The sequence below is a fragment of the Mus musculus genome, chromosome 18 (genome assembly GCF_000001635.26).
Source record: "Mus musculus strain C57BL/6J chromosome 18, GRCm38.p6 C57BL/6J".
Classification (NCBI taxonomy): domain Eukaryota; kingdom Metazoa; phylum Chordata; class Mammalia; order Rodentia; family Muridae; genus Mus; species Mus musculus.
Window position 1 is genome coordinate 46,181,485 of NC_000084.6, and position 18,808 is coordinate 46,200,292.

General features: G+C 41.7%; 1 protein-coding gene across 2 annotated transcripts in view; it reads right to left on the reverse strand.

Moving 5' to 3' along the window:
* Positions 1-18,808, reverse strand: part of Trim36 (tripartite motif-containing 36) — a 47,308-nt gene that overhangs the window by 16,185 nt on the left and 12,315 nt on the right. Inside the window, exons 1-4 of one of the 2 annotated variants that reach the window (NM_001170855.1) lie at positions 17,030-17,334; positions 14,590-14,824; positions 6,907-7,232; positions 4,638-4,784 (exon numbers count right to left, since the gene is read on the reverse strand). In NM_001170855.1, coding sequence (NP_001164326.1) covers positions 4,638-4,784; positions 6,907-7,232; positions 14,590-14,824; positions 17,030-17,056 — 735 coding nt within the window. In that variant the 5' untranslated portion in view covers positions 17,057-17,334. Of the gene's footprint in view, positions 1-4,637; positions 4,785-6,906; positions 7,233-14,589; positions 14,825-17,029; positions 17,335-18,808 lie in introns of those variants that run through there. The other variant, NM_178872.4, reaches the window with a different exon arrangement.

The window sequence follows — 18,808 nt, forward strand, 5'->3', positions numbered from 1 at the left end:
TTGAGAGGACACAAGTCCATCACAGCAGGTAAGGGCACAGTAGCCAGGGCAGCCAGGGCTGGGGCAACAGGAGCATGGCACAGCCATTTATGTTGTTCACAATGAGCTCAGCTAGAATCCACATGGGATAGAACTGTACGGTCCCACATTTCCGCCAGCCCAGCCTCATCTCCTAAAGGTTCCATACCCTTCCAAAATGGGAATAAGTGTCCAAATTCAAGAACCCATGAGGGCATTTTATAGTCAAATGTTACCCACCACCATGTTGGGAAAGCCCTATACTACCAACACTTACAACAGCAACAAGTGCTAACCTACTTCAACGACTCTGACAACAATATTCACCACAAACATCTCGCACACCCTGAAATACAAATGCTACACCAAGTCTCTCCCTATGCAGTGGGGACTGCTAACAGGAGTGCTTGCATTTCTTTGCTTCTCTGAAAGTAGAAACTTGTGTGAAACTATTAACTTGTCTAAAATCAAAGTGGTTTTGAGAAGAGCAAACAGAAAAGGAGTAATACTCGTCCTTAGACATTTATGAAAATAACAGATGGAAAACTCAGAAATTCCTCAGATGTGGTTACAGAGTGAACAGTTTAAAGTAAGATGAGCCACAACAAAGCTTAATAGGAAACCTGTGTAGTGATGTGAGAGGCTGAGAAAGCTCTTAGAAAAGCCCCAACTTTCCAGCAATGGAAAGGCTCAGTGACTGAGGTGAGACCAGACCAGGAGAGACAGTGAACGTGCATCATCATTTCAGGACACTCCAGGATCAAAAAGCCTAGGGGGACAAATGGTGAGAGGAAAAAGTCAACACGAACCCCCATGCAGACCCTTTCTGGGGTCCCCCCCCCCATTCAGGAAGACTAAGGGCAGGCAGCCTTGGAGAAGAGCGGCTCTACTGTTAGCCCATGTGTGTGTTTCTGTCACTATTAGCAGAAGCCAAGCGAGTCACCGGACAGAAAATATCCTAGCCTCAGCTAGCAAAACTGCTAGCTAGCAATGGGTCATTCTCTATTAACTGGTTAAGCCAGTTTCTCCAAAAGTGCAAGCGGTTTCCAGAATTGAAAACACACCTTCTCAACCTGACACACACTACAGCGTAGATAAGAAACCTGGTGTTTAGCTCAGCAGATTCAACACACAGTAGACACAAGACAATGCAAGGTTACCCTTCCATGATGCTCATTTCTGAAATTCAACACCCAACTGGACAAAAATAAAAGAAGTGGTACTGTGTTTTTACATGGTGTATCCAGTCCCCCCTCAGCTTAAATCTAAAACTAAGTGTAAAGGAGACTTGTTACTCTTAGCAAATGACAAATCTAGACAAGCCCCTTACTAAAGAGAATGTAAATTGGGAAGTGTATTATGGAATATTGTTCTGAAAGTCTGAAATGAAAGAAATTAACGTGCAATAAATGATAGCTGTGTAGTTTCCTGATATTACTCTCCTAAATCCCTTAATTCCAAAATTATTTATTTATTTATTTATTTATTTATTTAGCTAATGATTCAAGAGGCAGCTGGCTTCAGGGTAGGAGATGGTCACTAAGAACACAGAGGCATGACTAGACAGGTAAGATTCAGTCCTACCTCACAACCTCCAGGGAAGAGAAGCTCCGAGGTGGAGGTGACCATTAGTTCTCAAAATTAATCCAGTGTGCCTATCAATGAGGCTTCTATTAAAAGAGAATTCAGAACTTCCAAACAGCAGTGCCAAAGGAAGTTCTCACAGAGTGCATGACCAGAGGGCGTGGCAGCTCTTCCCTTCCCACATTCCTCTCCCAGTGCATCTCTTCATCAGCACCTGTTGTAATATCCTGTACAATAAATTGCTGTTTGTGTCCTCCTGAGTTCCGAGAGCCTCTCAGATAAAATAATTAGACCCAAGGAGGGTGAGTAACTGAAACTTTTTACAACAATGTGATACAAGGCTTTTAAACAAACCAACCAACCACATGGAGTTTGCAGCTAGCATACACAGTGGGGCAGAGGCACAGACAGCCCTGTGGACTAAGCCCTTCACCGCTGGGATCCGACAGCCCATCCAGGCAGGACAAGGGCAGGACTAAATTGAATTAGAGGATCCCCAGCAAGTATATGTTGCCATAGAACCCATTGCTTGCTTGCTGACATCATGTGAGGTCACAGAAGCCTTTCTGCCCAGGTGTGGTACCACACGCCTGTAGATCACAACTTGGGAAGTAGAGACAGGCGTATTATGGCAAATTTGAGGCCAGCCTGGTTTACATAGCAAAACCTTGTCTCAAATAAATAAATAAATAAATAAATAAATAAATAAATAAATTTTAAAAAGGCTTGTGGGGTCTGGGAGCAGCAAATATGGATTGTTTTACCAACACTGTAGCTTTACTAGTGCCAAGGACATAGTATATTTAATAAAAACTGGGGAAGATCACATGAAATCTAACCTTTTACAAGTGTGATATGTTTTAGATTGTGCCCTGTGAAGCTGACCAACTGCAGATGCATGATAAAGGGACAAAACGTATCTGGCTTCCCACTGGAAACAACCGAGCACGACATCTGGAATCTCTCGTTCTACACCAGAACTCAAAGAGTGGCACATGCCTTTAATCCCAGCACTCGGGAGGCAGAGGCAGGAGGATTTCTGAGTTCGAGGCCAGCCTGAACAAAGTGAGTTCCAGGACAGCCAGGGCTACACAAAGAAACCCTGTATCCAAAAAAAAAAAAAAAAGAACTCAGAGACATTTTCCTAAGACAATGGGAAACCAGAAGAGCTGGCTATCCTAGCTTGTTGTCCGCAGTTTCTATGGCTTAAGGCAAAGGCCTGAACCGGATCCCAGTGTCTCCCTGAAGTGGGAGCTAAGAAAGCCAGAGTTTCTAAAGCCTAAAACCACAGAGACAGGAAGAAAAGGGAAAACCGGCTGAAAGGTACGCAAGAATGAATACCAGTCAACCATGCCTAAGGTCAAGGAAAGTTCCAGAAAGGAGTAAAGTTTGCACATGTCCCCCACCATCCAGACCCCTGACTCCAAGAAAGAAAAGCTTCTAAATCATTGGGATGAAGACTCACCATCCAGTCAGTCTGATTAAGCTAAAACTAAATAAACGCTTCCCAGCCCTGCCAAGCAGACTGAAATCACAGGGTAATTGATAATATCTGAGAGCTGATCAAACTGAAATCACAGGGTAATTGATAATATCTGAGAGCTGATCAAACTTCCAGTTGACTGGTTTTACATCAACCTGGCAAAAGCTAGAGTCATCTAGGAAGAGGGAACCTCAGAAAATGCCCCCTATCCTGGTCTGTGGCCAGTTTTCTTGACTAATGATGGCTGTGGGAGGGCCCAGCACACTGTGGGCGGAGCCGCCCTTGGGAAAGTGAGCCTGGGTGGTAAGAAAACAGGCTGAGCAAGCCTTGGAGGGCAAGCCAGTAAGCAGTGTTCCTCCGCGGCTTCTGCTCCAGTTCCTGCCTCCAGGTTCCTCTCTGGCTTGAGTTCCTGGACTGACTCCTTCCGGGACGGACTGTTGTCTGGAAGAATAAGAGGAAATAAGAGCCTTCCTCCCCAAGTTGCTTTTAGCTGTAATGTTTTACCAATGCAATAGAAACCCTAACTAAAACACCAAAAAGCAAAGGAACAGAGAAATGGAAGCTACAATGGCCAAACCTGTCCACGACACAGACATATGACACTATTGTGTATATAGCCACATACAGGGCAATCTGCACACATACTGCTAAACCAAGGGAACAATTTGCTAAAAGGGAAGCTTAAGGGTGCATTAGTTCCTTTAAAACTCTTCATAGCAAAAAGAACAAAATTTTAAAAAGCACCATACAACTGCCTACTCTGCTACTGACCATCAAACTTGAACATTTTCAGGAGCCTTCTAACCTTTGCACCCAGAGGATCCGGTAATGAACCCAGCTCCCTGGAGGATCCTAATGGGGTCCCAATTCCTTTCTCCCTCACCCCTCAGAACTAGCTTTAACACACTCAAAAAAACTAAAAATGTTATGATAGTTATCTTTTAAATAGTTTATATCTAATTTTTATAATTACATTATATATGATTATATAATCATATGTAATATATTTATAATGTACTTATGTATTGTATAATTTATTTTATATTAATATGTGTAACATAAAAATTATATGCTAGGTAATATATAAATATATAAAATAATTTTAATTATTCCAATATTTACACATTTAATTATGTAATATAAGTATATATTAATTATATTTTTATAGTTTTTTAATAATTATATATTCAGTTTTACTTTATACTGGTAACTCCATTCAGTGAAACAGACCACATTACAAATCATGATTTTATACATATAAACTGAGTCATGAAATCACCAGGTATCAAAACCTACTTCCCGGGCTGGAGAGACAGCTAGGAATTAAGAGCACTGGCTGCTCTTCCAGAGAACCTGGGTTTGATTTCCAGCACCCATAGTGAGGGTGACAGCCCTCTGAAACTCCAGTCACAGGAATCCATTGCCCTCCTCTGACCCTCTTGCAAGCACTGTACACACACAGTGCATAGACATACTTGCAGGTAAAATTCCTATAAAGGTAAAATAAAATAAAACAAGCATATAAATCCACTTCTAAAATAACAAACCATACCTTTAAGGTTTTGTAGGCACTGCTCATGGTGGTTACCCGGTGATTGGAATGATTCCCACCCAACTTACAGAGGTGGCAAACTGGCCTTCTGCATAGTTCACAGTACATGTTTATTCTCTCTGTCTCATGTTCTGGGCACATTAGAACCTAATGAACAAAAACAAATGGACAGTTAAAGATCTAGTAATCTAGTAAGTCCTCCAATACTATATAAATATATATATGCATATACTAAATATATATAAATAAATACTATATAAAATAGAGCCATATACATGACTAAAAGTACACACAAAAAATGTCACATGAAAACTGTATAGTTACCATTTTTTAATTTGAGGGTTCAAACAATACACAAATGTTACTTCTCCTAAATTTAGTGAAAACATTCATTCCAAAAGAACTCAAGTAGCAGGCTTAAACAAGCTAGACAGGCCCTCTCCCCACACAGATTAGGCACACGTATTAATGAGTATCCCTACAAGGCATCAGAAGACCCTAAGAGACCCGATGCCCTCCCTCTTCACACAAGCCTGTGGCTAAGAGAGCCCTGGAAGGCTCTGTAATGTCAGAGTCCAGCAGGCTAGCTCCACAAGCCACACAGGCCCTGCCTAGCAGCATCCCAACTCAAGGAAATGGCACATTTGCACTTACTCGATAAAATATCATCATAGATACATTTGAAATGGTACATTAAGACTGATTCCATTCGGAAGCAAGTATTTACATAGTATGTTGATGAAGTCAAATTATTGTTCATTATTGTTTCAAGAGACTAGATGTTAGGCAACTATAACTGGTCTGACAAATTAAGAAAATAAAAGACCAATATGCAAAGTCCTACTACCAACACAGCTGCAGGGGGAGACAAAACTGGAATAAACAATGTTTCAGAATGTCCAAGTGCCAAATTCTCAAAAGTATATGGTTTGCTTGTTTGTTTTATTGTTAGTTTTGGGGGTTTTGTTTGTTTGTTGAGACAGGGTTTCTCTGCTCTGGCCATCCTAGAACTCACTTTGTATATCAGGCTGGCCTTGAACTCACAGAATTCCACCTGCCTCTGCCTCCTGGGTGCTGGGGTTAAAAGCATGCACCACCACACTCAGTGTATATGATTTTTTTTAAAGTAGAAAAATTTAGAATTCCCATACAAAGAGGTTCAGTGAGTTCGGTTATAGGTGAATATTCTCTATCATGAGAGACAGCTTTCACTGACTAACATAAATGGCTTAAAGGAACTATTTTTGTTAATATAGCCTAGTCATACACCTTTGGGTTACTCATCAGGATTTTATAGTTGCAAGTAAAAGCTTATGGCTAATTTGCATGCCAAAGAGTATGGCACACTTAACTTATAAAAACCTAGCCCTACCGTAGCTCATTATCATGTGTCCTTCCATGATAGAAGAGTACTAATGTGATCTTTTTAATGAATCACTAAAACTTTTGAAGTCATACGTATTTAAAACTCAAAGATCTCAAGGAGTTACGGTGAGACACATCATAATAGGGAATTCAAAGCTATTTGATAAATCTGTTATCAGACTAGCAGTTTTGACGAGATGGCCTTCCCAATGTGTGTACAAGGAAATATCTTTGCTTTAATCTTTCAGGCTACACTATATAAGCAATGTTCAGTGAACACTTTTGAAATATTTTTTAAGACTTTAAACTTTAAATTATTTGTTATGTGTCTGTGTGGGGAATGGAAACGTCAGTGCAGGACTCAAAAAGGACAGAAGAGAGGATTGAACCTCTTGGAGCTGCAATTAAAGCTGCCTATGAGGAGCCTGTGTGGGTGCTGGGAACCAAACCTGGGTCCTCTGTTAAAGACAGTGGGCAATCTAAACCACTGAGCCGTCTCTCTGGCTCCGGAAGAGATTTGCAATTTACACATGAAATTATTACAAGTTAAAGCCTGTCTTCTTAACAATAGCATTAAATTTTCATATTCATAGCAGTCACTAAGTCATAAAGAAGAACAACTTTTAGAGCATTCATTGTTTCAATTACACAAATGAGAACATCTTGGAGATATACAAAATTTATTTTACTCATCAGAGATCATAGGACATGAAGTTCTTATGAGTATTAGTAACCAATTACCCAGAATATTTGAGAAATGCAAATTCTACCTAACAGATTATAAAACCACTACGTCCCATGCTTTAAAGTACTGGGCTGTAATTACTAAAATGTTACCCAATCAAGCCTTCCTGTCTCTAGACTCCTGGCGATTTCTCCCATCACATTTGGTACCCTAACTTACCTTGGGTCTGAAATTAGTGGTGGGGCCCACATACTCATGCTGGGCTTTTACAGTGCCCCAGGGATGATAAATTTTGAAGCATTCATTGCAGTAGCTTGCACTACAATCCATGCAGCTCTTTGTAGATTCCTGGGGTGGAGGTTTACAAAGGTCACACATAATGGCTGTGGCTGCCCTAGCGGCCTGCCGGTATCTCTCGACAATCGTTTCCAAAGTGAAATTTCGAAACAGACCACTGACTCCTCGCTCTCCAAGATCCACATCATGTTCACAGCCAGGACAAGGGAACGTGGTTGGTCTCGGGGTCAGTGAATTACGCTTCCAGCCTGTGTAATTAGTAAGTCTTCATTCAGTTACATCATAAACGATTAATACGAAAAGAAGTCAGGTTTTAGAAAGACATGCCTCTACAATAACAAACATTCCAAGTGGCTCCATCTACATTGTAAAAATGCTTTTCAATACAAATACTTTTACTTGACATATAAAAGACAAGTTGAAATTACTAAAAGTTATCATTAAAAAAAGGAAAAATAATCTATAAAAAATTGCACATAAACCAAACACAGACATGAAGACAAACCATATAATACAACACTTCATAGAGAGAGGAGTTTATATAATTAAGATTTCTAGTTAAGGGGCTGGAGAGATGGCTCAGTGTTAGTTAAGAGCACTGACTGCTCTTCCAGAGGTCCTGAGTTCAATTCCCAGCAACCACATGGTGGCTCACAACCATCTGTGATGGGATCCAATGCCTTCTTCAGTGTGTGTATGAAGACAGCTACAGTGTACTCACATACATAAAAAAAAATAAATAAAATATTTTTAGTTAATTTTATACATCATAACTAAGGTCATCGAGTGAATACCATCTTAGCTGACTTCGGAAGAAATGGGGTAGATGAAAGAGAAGGACCTTAGTCTGGGCCCATGAACCAGCAAGCTCACTGCAATCCCAGAGACTATTTGGAACTACAAAATTGCCACCTACACGGACAGTGTATTTCTGGCTAGTCTGTACTTTCATCACATACACAAAGGAATGGGTGGTCACACATTTTAAGAATCATCTCAATAGAATGTTTCCCACTGCAGCAATGTGTTTATCTGGGAAAGTTCAGTGGGAAAGACCAGAAGGGATTGAATGCAATCCATACAAGAGTGACTAATTCATTCATAGACCTAGAACTTAGTAACTTTAAGAGGGACCAACCACTCAGTATCTTCTTGGGACCTAAAACAAGGAATCATTAAGATTATCTCACTCAGTGCTAAGAAGCTTTACATGTCATTTTGTGTTACAGAAAATACAATAAATGGCTTTAAACATTAGATTTTTTTATTCAGTATTATCATTGTGATCTTAATAAGTCAAGAAACTAAATTATGGCAGATCTTACCTGCTGATTCACAGAAATGCAAAGCTGTCCGTTTAACATGGGTGGGCGCATACTTACTTAAAACTTTCTTAGAGTATGAGATCTTGGTTGCCCAAAAAGAGCTTCCATAACACACAAACCAAGCAACTTCTTAACAACTCCAGCCTTCTTTCATACCACCATGTTCAACATCAAAAATTAATGGGTACATTTAGTATGCTCTATTTGGCAACAATCTTTAAATAGCTACATTAATGCTCTTGAAATGACTGTCATCTGAAAATAATGTCTTAAAAGATGTCTGGTATGACATCACAATAGTTAACACTTAGCAGACAGCCAACAGTGTTGTTTATATTAATGACTTTATAGCATGCAAAATGTATCTGGAGTCCCAAAGCGCTAATGTAACAGGCATGCACAGTATCTTTAATATCTCCATTTAATGACATGTTAGCCTTAACATTTTAAAACATGAATCATATAAAAAGAAACTTCCCACACAAACTTGAAAATCCTACTCCAAATATATTCCTGTAGTAATTTTAAAAACATGCAATACAGTCCAAGATGTTTCACACCACAGCAGGCATGTAATGAAAGAAGCGCCAGGCTAATTAAAACAAAACAAAACACAACACACACACATGCCAATGGAAATGTCTTCGTGAAAAAAAGAAGCCAAACAATTCTGGAAGTCAAATAATGCAGTGGTCAAGTTTAAACAGATGGAAATTCATATTTAGTTAGGTCCTTCTACACATTAACTAGATGCTAGAAATTTAAATGATCGAATAACCAATCTCCACAGTGCATGTGAAAAGCAATGGTCTATTATTGAGTTTATGGAGGTTGTGATCAATTAAGTCATGACAAGAAACAAAACCATGAAAATTAAATCATGCTTTAACATGAAAGCGGGTGACACCCAAATTTTGGTTGTTTTCATGTTTAGAAATGTTAAAAAAAAAAAAAGGTGCATCCCTTTTCTGTATATTTCTGTGACCTTTTTTATGGCAAAAATAAAAGTTTTTTATAAAATATTGCCCTGGACCTCTTCAATGAGGTAAAATGTTGAATTTAAGACCTGAATGATTTCCAGGTAACTTATTCAAATAGGTCTACTGGCTGTTTCTCTAAACAGATCCTCAAGTGTCCTTAAGAATGCTAATAAGCTTTCATTTCATCTGTCATATGCCTTTACTGTTGGTTTCATAAAATATTGTATTCAGAGAAACAAAGAAAACATGACAGCTCCAAGGATATCCTGGAAGATAAACCTCATGAAAACAAACAAACAAACAAACAAAAACAAAACAAACAAAACAAAAACCACTGCACTAGAAAGCAAATGTAATGAAGTCAGCTTTCAATGGCTGTGTCATGTAAAGGGCCATGGAGCCAAACGGCTGTTGAAATTTAACATAATTAATTTTTCACTTCTTTTGGTGACAATAGCCATAGTTCAAATTCTCAAGAGTACTTGAGGCTAGTGGATACCACAGCACGAAGTGTTGAATGTTTCTGTTATTAGAGAAAGTTCTATTCACACAGTCTTTCTTTACAATGTGACACACTATGGGAAGTGAGGGACTAACCAGATGATGACAGGGAAGGCTAGGAAGTCCTGAAGACCAAATTCCAGCCACATAACTGGGGGGAAGCAGCATCCGTAAGTTAGGTAAATGCTCTCAACTCACTCGGTTTTTGCTTCAAAGGCACAGTAAACCAATATTAAGACAAGATTTAAAAATAGTTAAAGAACTTTCAAAATGGTTTATAGACACCAAAGGAGCCAGATTTCAGTTTTTGATTTATCACACAACTGTTGGGAGAAGAATAAAGTACTTAAGAGCAAGAGCATCAAATGTGTGTAGCACATTTCAGACTGCCGCCATTGCATCCTCGCCCATACTCTGGTGGTTACAACTGACTCCTGTTCTCACAGCTTGCCCGATTGGTGGGCGCCACCAGATGGACTTCTCAGAAGGTAAGAGAAACAGAAAAGGGTAACATTTCTCCAACCAAAGAGTATCACCAGAATTCGACCAAAAATAGTGAATTTTACTTTAAGAGGTCAACTGGAGTGGAGGGAAAAAAGCTATGTACATGACCCACAAGTGGGTAAAGCCTCCATATTAAAACTCTGACAGCAAACACTTTCAAACATTGGTGACAACAACAAAAAGACATAATATGTAAAGAACAATGGAGAGACTGTGAAACTGACAACTTCCAACAAAATTTTAATATTTGTTTAACCTTCCCAATGTAGTTTGTTACGTTTCATTCTAGTCTACAGAAATGTAAGATTTTTTTTCAGGTACCAGATACTAAAAGGCAAAATCAAGTTGTATATGTGGACAAAACGAAAGTGGGAATCATTTTGACATACACCCCTTTAAAACATCAGAAATTTTGTCCTGATTGACCTCTAAGTCATGTCATTCCAATTTGTTTATTTTCTATATAATTTTGAAGACTTGACCACTGGTGTTAGAGAAACTCTAGATACACAAGAGAATTTAAATCTAACACCACGCTGCCTGCAGCCACAAAAGCAATAAAGCGGATTTTTTTTTTCTACCTCTCCACCCCAAAGATCTCCGCTGTGGCGCTGTGGACAATGAACAGAAAGCTGGATTTAAAATTCCATCCCAAAGAGAATACTCACAACTTGTTAACAAAAGAGAAAGCAGTGACTGTGTCCCTCACAGAACACAATTATTGGATCAACAGTAAGTGTGTGTGTTTCCTAACACACAGGATGTTTACAAAGACCGAAATATAAAACAGGCGATCTTACAGAATTTGGCTGCACCAGTATCAGACAACACTTGATAGACATACGCTTTGTCCTACAAATTTGTATTTTTAAACAACCTCGTATCTGGTCACGATATTTTGTTTGTTTGGTTTTTTTTTTTTTTTTTCGGAGCTAAAAAACTAACTTATAAAAAGATTATTACGGGCTGGAGAAATGGCTCAGCGGTTAAGAGCACTGACTGCTCTTCCGAAGGTCCTGAGTTCAAATCCCAGCAACCACATGATGGCTCACAACCATTCATAATGAGATCTGATGCCCTCTTCTGGGGTGTCTGAAGACAGGTACAGTGTACTTACATTAAATAAATAAATAAATAAATAAATAAATAAATAAATAAATAAGGAGTATTGTAGATTGAGTGAAGAGATAAGGGAATACCCATTTAAAAAAAGATTATTACAACTCACTATCTCTGGTAACAGGAAAATATGAAATGGAGAAAAAGATTACACACATATAATCAGAGATATAAAACAATAGAGCTTTTCTGTTTGCACACCTGGATGGGTAATTGACATATATACAGAAACTTTATGCTCTCAAAGCCTTTTGTTTAAAAGTCTATTAAATATATATAGCAATATTATCCCAATGAAACACATGAGCCACAGCACAATGTACATTTAATCTCTCTAATATCCACAATAAAAGTTAAGACATAAGTTTAGTTCTGATATTATTTAACCCACTAGATCCATTATATACAGTCTCAGAATGTAATAAGATAAAAAGCATTAAATCTGTCTTTGTTATCAGAAGCTTTGGAAATCTAGTAAGCATTTTATATATACAGCAGAAAATACTATATTTAATCAGAAAAGTCCTATTTCAAGCACTTTCACAACTAGTGTATACTACACTGGACAGCTTAGGGTCTAATCCTTTAGTAAAACCAATGGTTAAAAACTAATTTTTAGAAATACATTCCTTCTACATTCAGTGCTACAAACAGGGTTTCTGGCTTCCTTTTCAAGTGTGTCTTATCATGTCTGCCCATAAACGAAAGGTGTTATTACATCTGCAACACGATGACACCTGGTCCTTTAAAACTGCTGACATTTGTGACAGCCCTGACATTTGTGACCACTGATTCACAAACCAGACCTTCGGAAATGACTGCCACATTTCAAACAGTCTCACCTTCCAAGCCCCCCACCTCTCTAAGATGTATTTTTATTCATGTGTGAGTTGGGAAAAAAAAACATGTATACATAATGCATGAAAGTACTACTGTTTACTCTGATGGAGTAGATACGTGGATATAAATACTAAACAAGGGGACTCCACTGCATAAGGCAGGCACAGAAAAAGATAGTCTTTAAATGCAGCTTAGAAAGAGATGCTTTTCTGAAAAAATAGAGGGAAAATTCACAAGATTAAAAAGTGCCCCCCCCCCCGTCCTATCAGTGGGAGAAACCAAGTAGAGTAGACGAAAGGTTTAAAGATAAAACTTCCCAGTGCAAACAGCTCAGAGTGGAAGCTCTGCAGCCTGGAACTTCTGGGTACTCACACATACACACATATGCTCCTTAGTATAAAGACCATGCTTAACATGAGGCTGTGGTCACCACTGACTCTAAAAGAATTCCAGCTGTTTCTCTAATTTTAAGCTAGTTTTACCCTACAGCACCTCTACAATTACTGTTCAGAGACAACACCATCTTGACAGAATACAGGGTAAATGTGTTGGCCTGTGATCCAGGTACAAAGTAGATGCTATGGGTCATTAAAGCTACTTCCATACATTACTGCACAATTCTAGTAGTTATGATGGTCAAAACCCTTATTTTGGGGAGTAGGAAGGTTCTCATGTACCCCAGGGTGGCCTTGACATCACAGATCCTCCTCCCATGGTACTAGAGGTGTGTGCCACCATACCCTGCCAAAACACTCTAAAAAAAGAATGTCGTGCCAGTGAGGAGACTAAGATTCTTAGGTAGAATGAAAGCACAGCAGATTTGCTTTAAAGTTCTCTAAGGGTTGGAAAGATGGCTCAGCAGTTAAGAATACTGGCTGCTCCTTATTTATAATAGCCACAAGCTGGAAAGAACCCAGAAGAATGGATACAGCAAATGTGGTACATTTACACAATGGAGTACTATACAGCTATTAAGAACAATGAATTTAAGAAATTCTTAGACAAATGGATGGATCTGGAGGATATCCTGAGTGTGGTAACCCAATCACAAAAGAACACATGTGATATGCACTAACTGATAAGTGGATATTAGCTCAGAAGCTCAGAATACCCAAGATACAATTTACAAAACACATGAAACTCAAGAAGGAAGACCAAAGTGTGGATGCTTTGTTCCTTCTTAGAATGGGGAACAAAACACCCATGGAGGGAGTTACAGAAACAAAGTTTGGAGCAGAGACTGAAGGAATGACCATCTAGAGACTGCCCCCACCCCCACACTATTGTGGATGCCAACAAGAGCTAGTTGAAAGGAGCCTGATAAAACTGTCTCCTGAGAGGCTCTACTAAGTGCCTGACAAATACAGAAGTGGATGCTCACTGCCATCCACTGAACGAAGCACAGGGTCCCCAATGAAGGAACTAGAGAAAGTACTCAAAGAGCTGAAGGGGTTTGCAGCCCCGTAGGAGGAACAACAATATGAATTAACCAGTAACCCCAGAGCTCCCTGGGACTAAACCACCAATCAAAGAAAACACATGGTGGGACTCATGGCTCTAGCTGCATATGCAGGAGAGAATGGCCTAGTCGGTCATCAATGGAAGGAGAGGCCCTGGGTCCTATGAAGGTACTATGCCCCAGTATAGGGGAATGCCAGGGCCAGGAAGCGAGAGTGAGTGGATGGGTTGGCGAGCAAGGAGATGGGGGAGAGGAGAGGGGATTTTTGGAGAGGAAACTAGGAAAGGGGATAACATTTGAAATGTTAATAAAGAAAATATCTAAGAAAAAAAAAAGAACTAGGAAAAAAAAAAGGAATATTGGCTGCTATTCTAGAGGACCTGGGTTTGATTCCCAGCACCTACATTATGGCTCGCAACCAACTGTAACTCCAGTCCCAGAGGCTCTGCCACCATCTTCTGGCCTGAGAGGACATTGCAGGCACATGGTACACAGACATACATTGAAACACACACATAAAATAAAAATAAGTAAAATCTCAATAACAAAAGTTTTCTAGAAGTAACCTATATGTAGTCCCATCCTTAATTCTGCAGCATTTATTTGCACATTAATTTTAGAGATGCTTCACTAAACAGTTCATTATTCCCCCATTATCGATCACTTAAAGACAGGTGTAAGCAGTTTAGCACAAAGATAGTATTCAAAATCCATATTAAGTGTCTATCAAAAAGTACAAGTTCATTTTGACATTTTAAGTGGGGGCTATGATTATAACTTGTTCATTTGGGAAAAAAAATAACAAAAACCATCCCCCTTCCCGTTGTAACTGAATCTATCGATAAGCTCTCCCTCCCCACCAGCATCCCCCACGTACCTGGTCTGTTAATCTTGTCGATTTTATCCATGCTAGGGGAGGTGAGCCGGAGCCTAGGGCTGCTCTGATTTGAGCTGTCTGACGCCACATCATTGAACGAGTCATCAAGAGACAGTAAAAGTTCTTTCACACACTTATGACAGACGCTGTGCTGGCAGGGAAGGATCAGCGGGTGGGTAAACAGCTCCTTGCACGCTGGGCAAATAAGCTCCTTTTCGATATTCTTAATAGTCACCTTAGGATGAAAACCAACACAGGGTCAAAACTCTCGTGGGGAGACATGTCAGTGCGCTCATTCATTTTGTGTAAGTACATGTATTTACTTTTCCGAAATAAAATTAAGAAACAGACCTTAAAGTGTGAACTTCCCAGCTGAGGGGGAGGGACCGGGTAGCCATGCCATAGAGGCAAGCAGATCTCTGTGAGTTCAAGGCCAGCCTGGTCTACAGAGCAAGTTCCAGGATAGCTAGGGTTCCAAAGAGAAATCCTGTCTTGCAAAAATCAAAAAAAAAAAAAAAAAGATCCCTGTGACTATGAAATTCCTTTAATATACATGGCACGAAATTAAGAACTAATAAGACAAAAGAAAGTAAAATGTAAGAAAAAAGTTATAATAAAGATATTAGAGGACCACACCCTATCAAAAATCACAGACTGTTCAAACCATCAGGGACGAGTCCCTGACTTAGGACTTTACGGAAATTCTAAAAGTGATAGTTTTCAACCAAAAGATAACTTCATTATGACACTAACCATTCTCAATGCATTAACTCCAGGATTGCTAAATACCAAGACCTGGCACTCAATAAGCCAGTGTGTTCAGGAAATCCTAACTGAATTCTATTTACAAGCGGATTGTCAGCAATTTTCTACAGTAAACTGGACCATTTTCGTGTGTTTTATGAAAATGCCGCTAAAATGCTTAAGGCTCTGTATTGCATATCAAAGCAGGTGTCATAAAAGCACATCATAAATTTTAAAGGTGAGGAGAGGAGTGGTTAGACACCACCCAGCTTCTTTCTTCAAGCCCATAGGGGTTCATTATTTCACCACCTTAAATGAGAAACACAACTAAAATGGTTTGATGACTCCACACTGTTCTCCCATCGGTCGTCTATACAGATTTTGGGGGAAGGGCTGGGGAAGTGGGGGTGGGGACGCACTTACGTTTCAAATTCTATTCAGATTACTGCTGGCATCTCTGAAATTTTAATGACAAGCCAACGTTTTTTTTTAAATCTCAATCTTATACAATCATTTCATCTATAGGAAATATACAAAAAAAAAATGGTGGTGGGGGGGGGGGCTCAAGACCATTTTCCTGTGTAGCCCTGGCTGTCCTGGAACTAGTGCTCTTAAACGAGGCTGGCCTCGAACCCAGAAACTCGCTTTGATAGTCCTTCCCAGTGCTGGGTGAAAAAGTGCTCAGAAAGTAAAATTTAATTCACTCATTTTGATGAAGTAAGTGTATGCTAATCTATTTCCCCACCGGTGACACAAAAGGCTTTAGTAAACGCCGATAATCACACCAGGAACAACTGGCTGCATCACTGCCAACAGATCTTTAATGCAGTGTCTCTTGAGGAATCACAGCTATTCAGAAAGCCTCACAGCATGCTACGATTTCAACGAACCTGGAACCTGGAAATAAGATGGTCACACCTAAACTCACACCAGATAGTGGATATTCACATTTTATCTCACTTCACCCTGTATCACACTAATTTAAAGGAAAAAGAAAAGATATAGGCTGACTGCCCAAAATATAATCTTGTCCCGTTTTACATATAACCAATACCATGGATAAAGCTCCACCCCTTATAGGAATACCTAAAAAGCATTTCCATTTTTCTTGTGCCGAAATCATTTGATTACGCTGGATATAAAGTAATTCTTTCTTCAAAAAAAAAAAATCAGAATCTTCTTTTTTTTTTTTCTTGCTTTCTCTTGTTTAACATCCTTTGAGTTAAAACCAATCTGATGTGATAGCTCACTCAAGCAACTGCAAAGGGGTGAGTCAGGAAACTTCTGTAGACGTCCCTACTCAACCTCTGCAAAGAAAAGGCTTGAACCGCACAGCCGCAGGGGCCCTGGCCCCGGCCCCGCCCAGCGAGGAGACAAGGCTCCCAGCCGGTGTCAGGAGCAGCGGGGGTCCAGGAGGGACTCCAGCGCCCCTTGGGGCTCCAGACAAAGGGCGGCACGCTGGGGCGCGCGCCCTACTCTTAGGCGCAGACACACCAAAGCGACTACTTCTGCAGGCAGAAGCCCAGGGAAGAGCCTGCCGGGAGTCCCCAGCGTGGCCAGGCGCACAGTCCCGGACCAGCGTTTCGCTCTCTCCCCAAGGGACCCCAATCCCCTCTCGACCCTCTCAAGAGCAGAAAAAGGCGCCGCGGGACAGTGGGACCAGCCGGGAGAGAACAACCAAGAGTTAAGTGCGTACCTGAGAGTCTGAGGCATCCCCCTCCATCGCAGCCCTCCGCCGGGTGACATTAACCACGGAGTCTTTACAGGCGCAGCCGGCCCTAGCAGGGTCGTGTGGGCGAGTCCCCGAGGCGGCTCGGGAGCCTCGGGTCAGACCGGAGAGCAAGCTGGTCAGCCAGATCCGGCCAGCGGGCCACGCGGCGAGGAACTGGCCGGCGCAGGCGAAACCACGGGCGCGGGAGAGTGCGGTTGCTCCCTGCAAGGGCCCCGGGAGCCGCGAATGACGCCCGGCTGCCGGCTGCGGCGGCGGCTCGCGCGGACTGCAGCTGGACAAGCAGCCAGGCGGAGACTGGGGCGGTGGCGCGGGGCGGGGCCGGGAGGGGGAGGGGCTGTCGCCCCGGCAACCCCGCGGCCGCACAAAGGGGGCGGGACTAATTGGGGCGTGGTCAGTGGCGAGGTGGGGTTCGGGCGGGGTGTGGTGCGGGCTCGCAGCTGCCCACCACTCACGCTCTCGCTAGGGCACCCGGAGTCTAAACCCCGCAGGTCAGGGTGACGGCCCCGGGGTCGTAAGGAGTGCGTTCTGGCTCTGCGGCGCCCTGGTCCATTTCACTTTTTCTGAGGGCGTTCCCAAAGTGCGCGCGAAAGCACGGAGACCAGTGACGCTCCCAGGGAACTGAAGTGGGGATCAGGAGCAAGTGCGCCGCAGGGAGCACCCGGAGCGGTACTTCAGGGCCAGCGCGAGATCACTCCCACTCCTACCGCCACCCCTAACCAGGCTGGGCCTAGGGGAAGTTCTTGGGTGGATCCCCCCAGTCTTCTCCCTTGGGCTCTTCAACCTACTCTTCCTGCTTGGTTTTCCCTGGTCACTGAGCACTTAAAGTATGTTCCGGTTTTTACTCAACCCGGGCTTGGCGCCTCACGCCACGCAGGAGCCCGGTGTCACTGGGACAGCCGGGGGGAGCAGGGATTGCATCCCTGGGTGCTGGCCAAGGATTGGAATCAAGATACTGCGGCAAAGCCCCCGCCCTAGCCCAGCTCACAGCCACCTTGTGGTTCCGCATCTGAAGAGCGTGGACAGGGGTTCAGAAATGCCCCGGCAGCCACACCAAGCTTGCACTGGCCAAGGGTCTAGATGGGCGCATTTCGCCTGCTTCCTGCGCACCGGCAGAACAGAACAAGGCAGCCTGCTACTGTCGGGGGCAAATATTACTAGGTAATTAAAGCCACTGCTTTCTTGATGGCTAGTTTCGTCTGGGTATTAGATTGAAAGAACCTTTGTCCTAACTCCAAGGGAGCACAGAGCTGCAGAGCGACATCTCCATTAGGTTTTGAAACGTATCCTACTTTTAATTTCCTGCTTGGAAGAAATCTGTTTCCTGCGGCAAAATTCCATATCTTCTCACAGCTCTGACACCAGCGGTAACTTCTTTGTCAACCAGGTCATCATAGCATTGTAGAATTGAGAATAGCAAGGGACTACAGCGTCTAATGGCATAGCCTCAATCTACTGAGAGAGGATTCAGGCCTTGCGGGAGGCTGGAGGGTGGCAAGGGATGACTGAGCTGTTCCTATCCTGATAGGCTGCAAAACAAGTTAGACCCTGTAAGCTTCCTTGAATCTGAAGTATGTGTCCTAAGCAAGAGGGAAAAGGGGAGCAGCAATGCTCTGTGCCCCACAACACGTACCTAAAATACACTTCTTTAAAGTCTTGACTTTCAAAAAGTATAAGCCTATTTTTGTTTCTAATGTTGTCCTTTGTATTAGAGATATATTAGCATGCTTAGATAGGCCTTTGAGC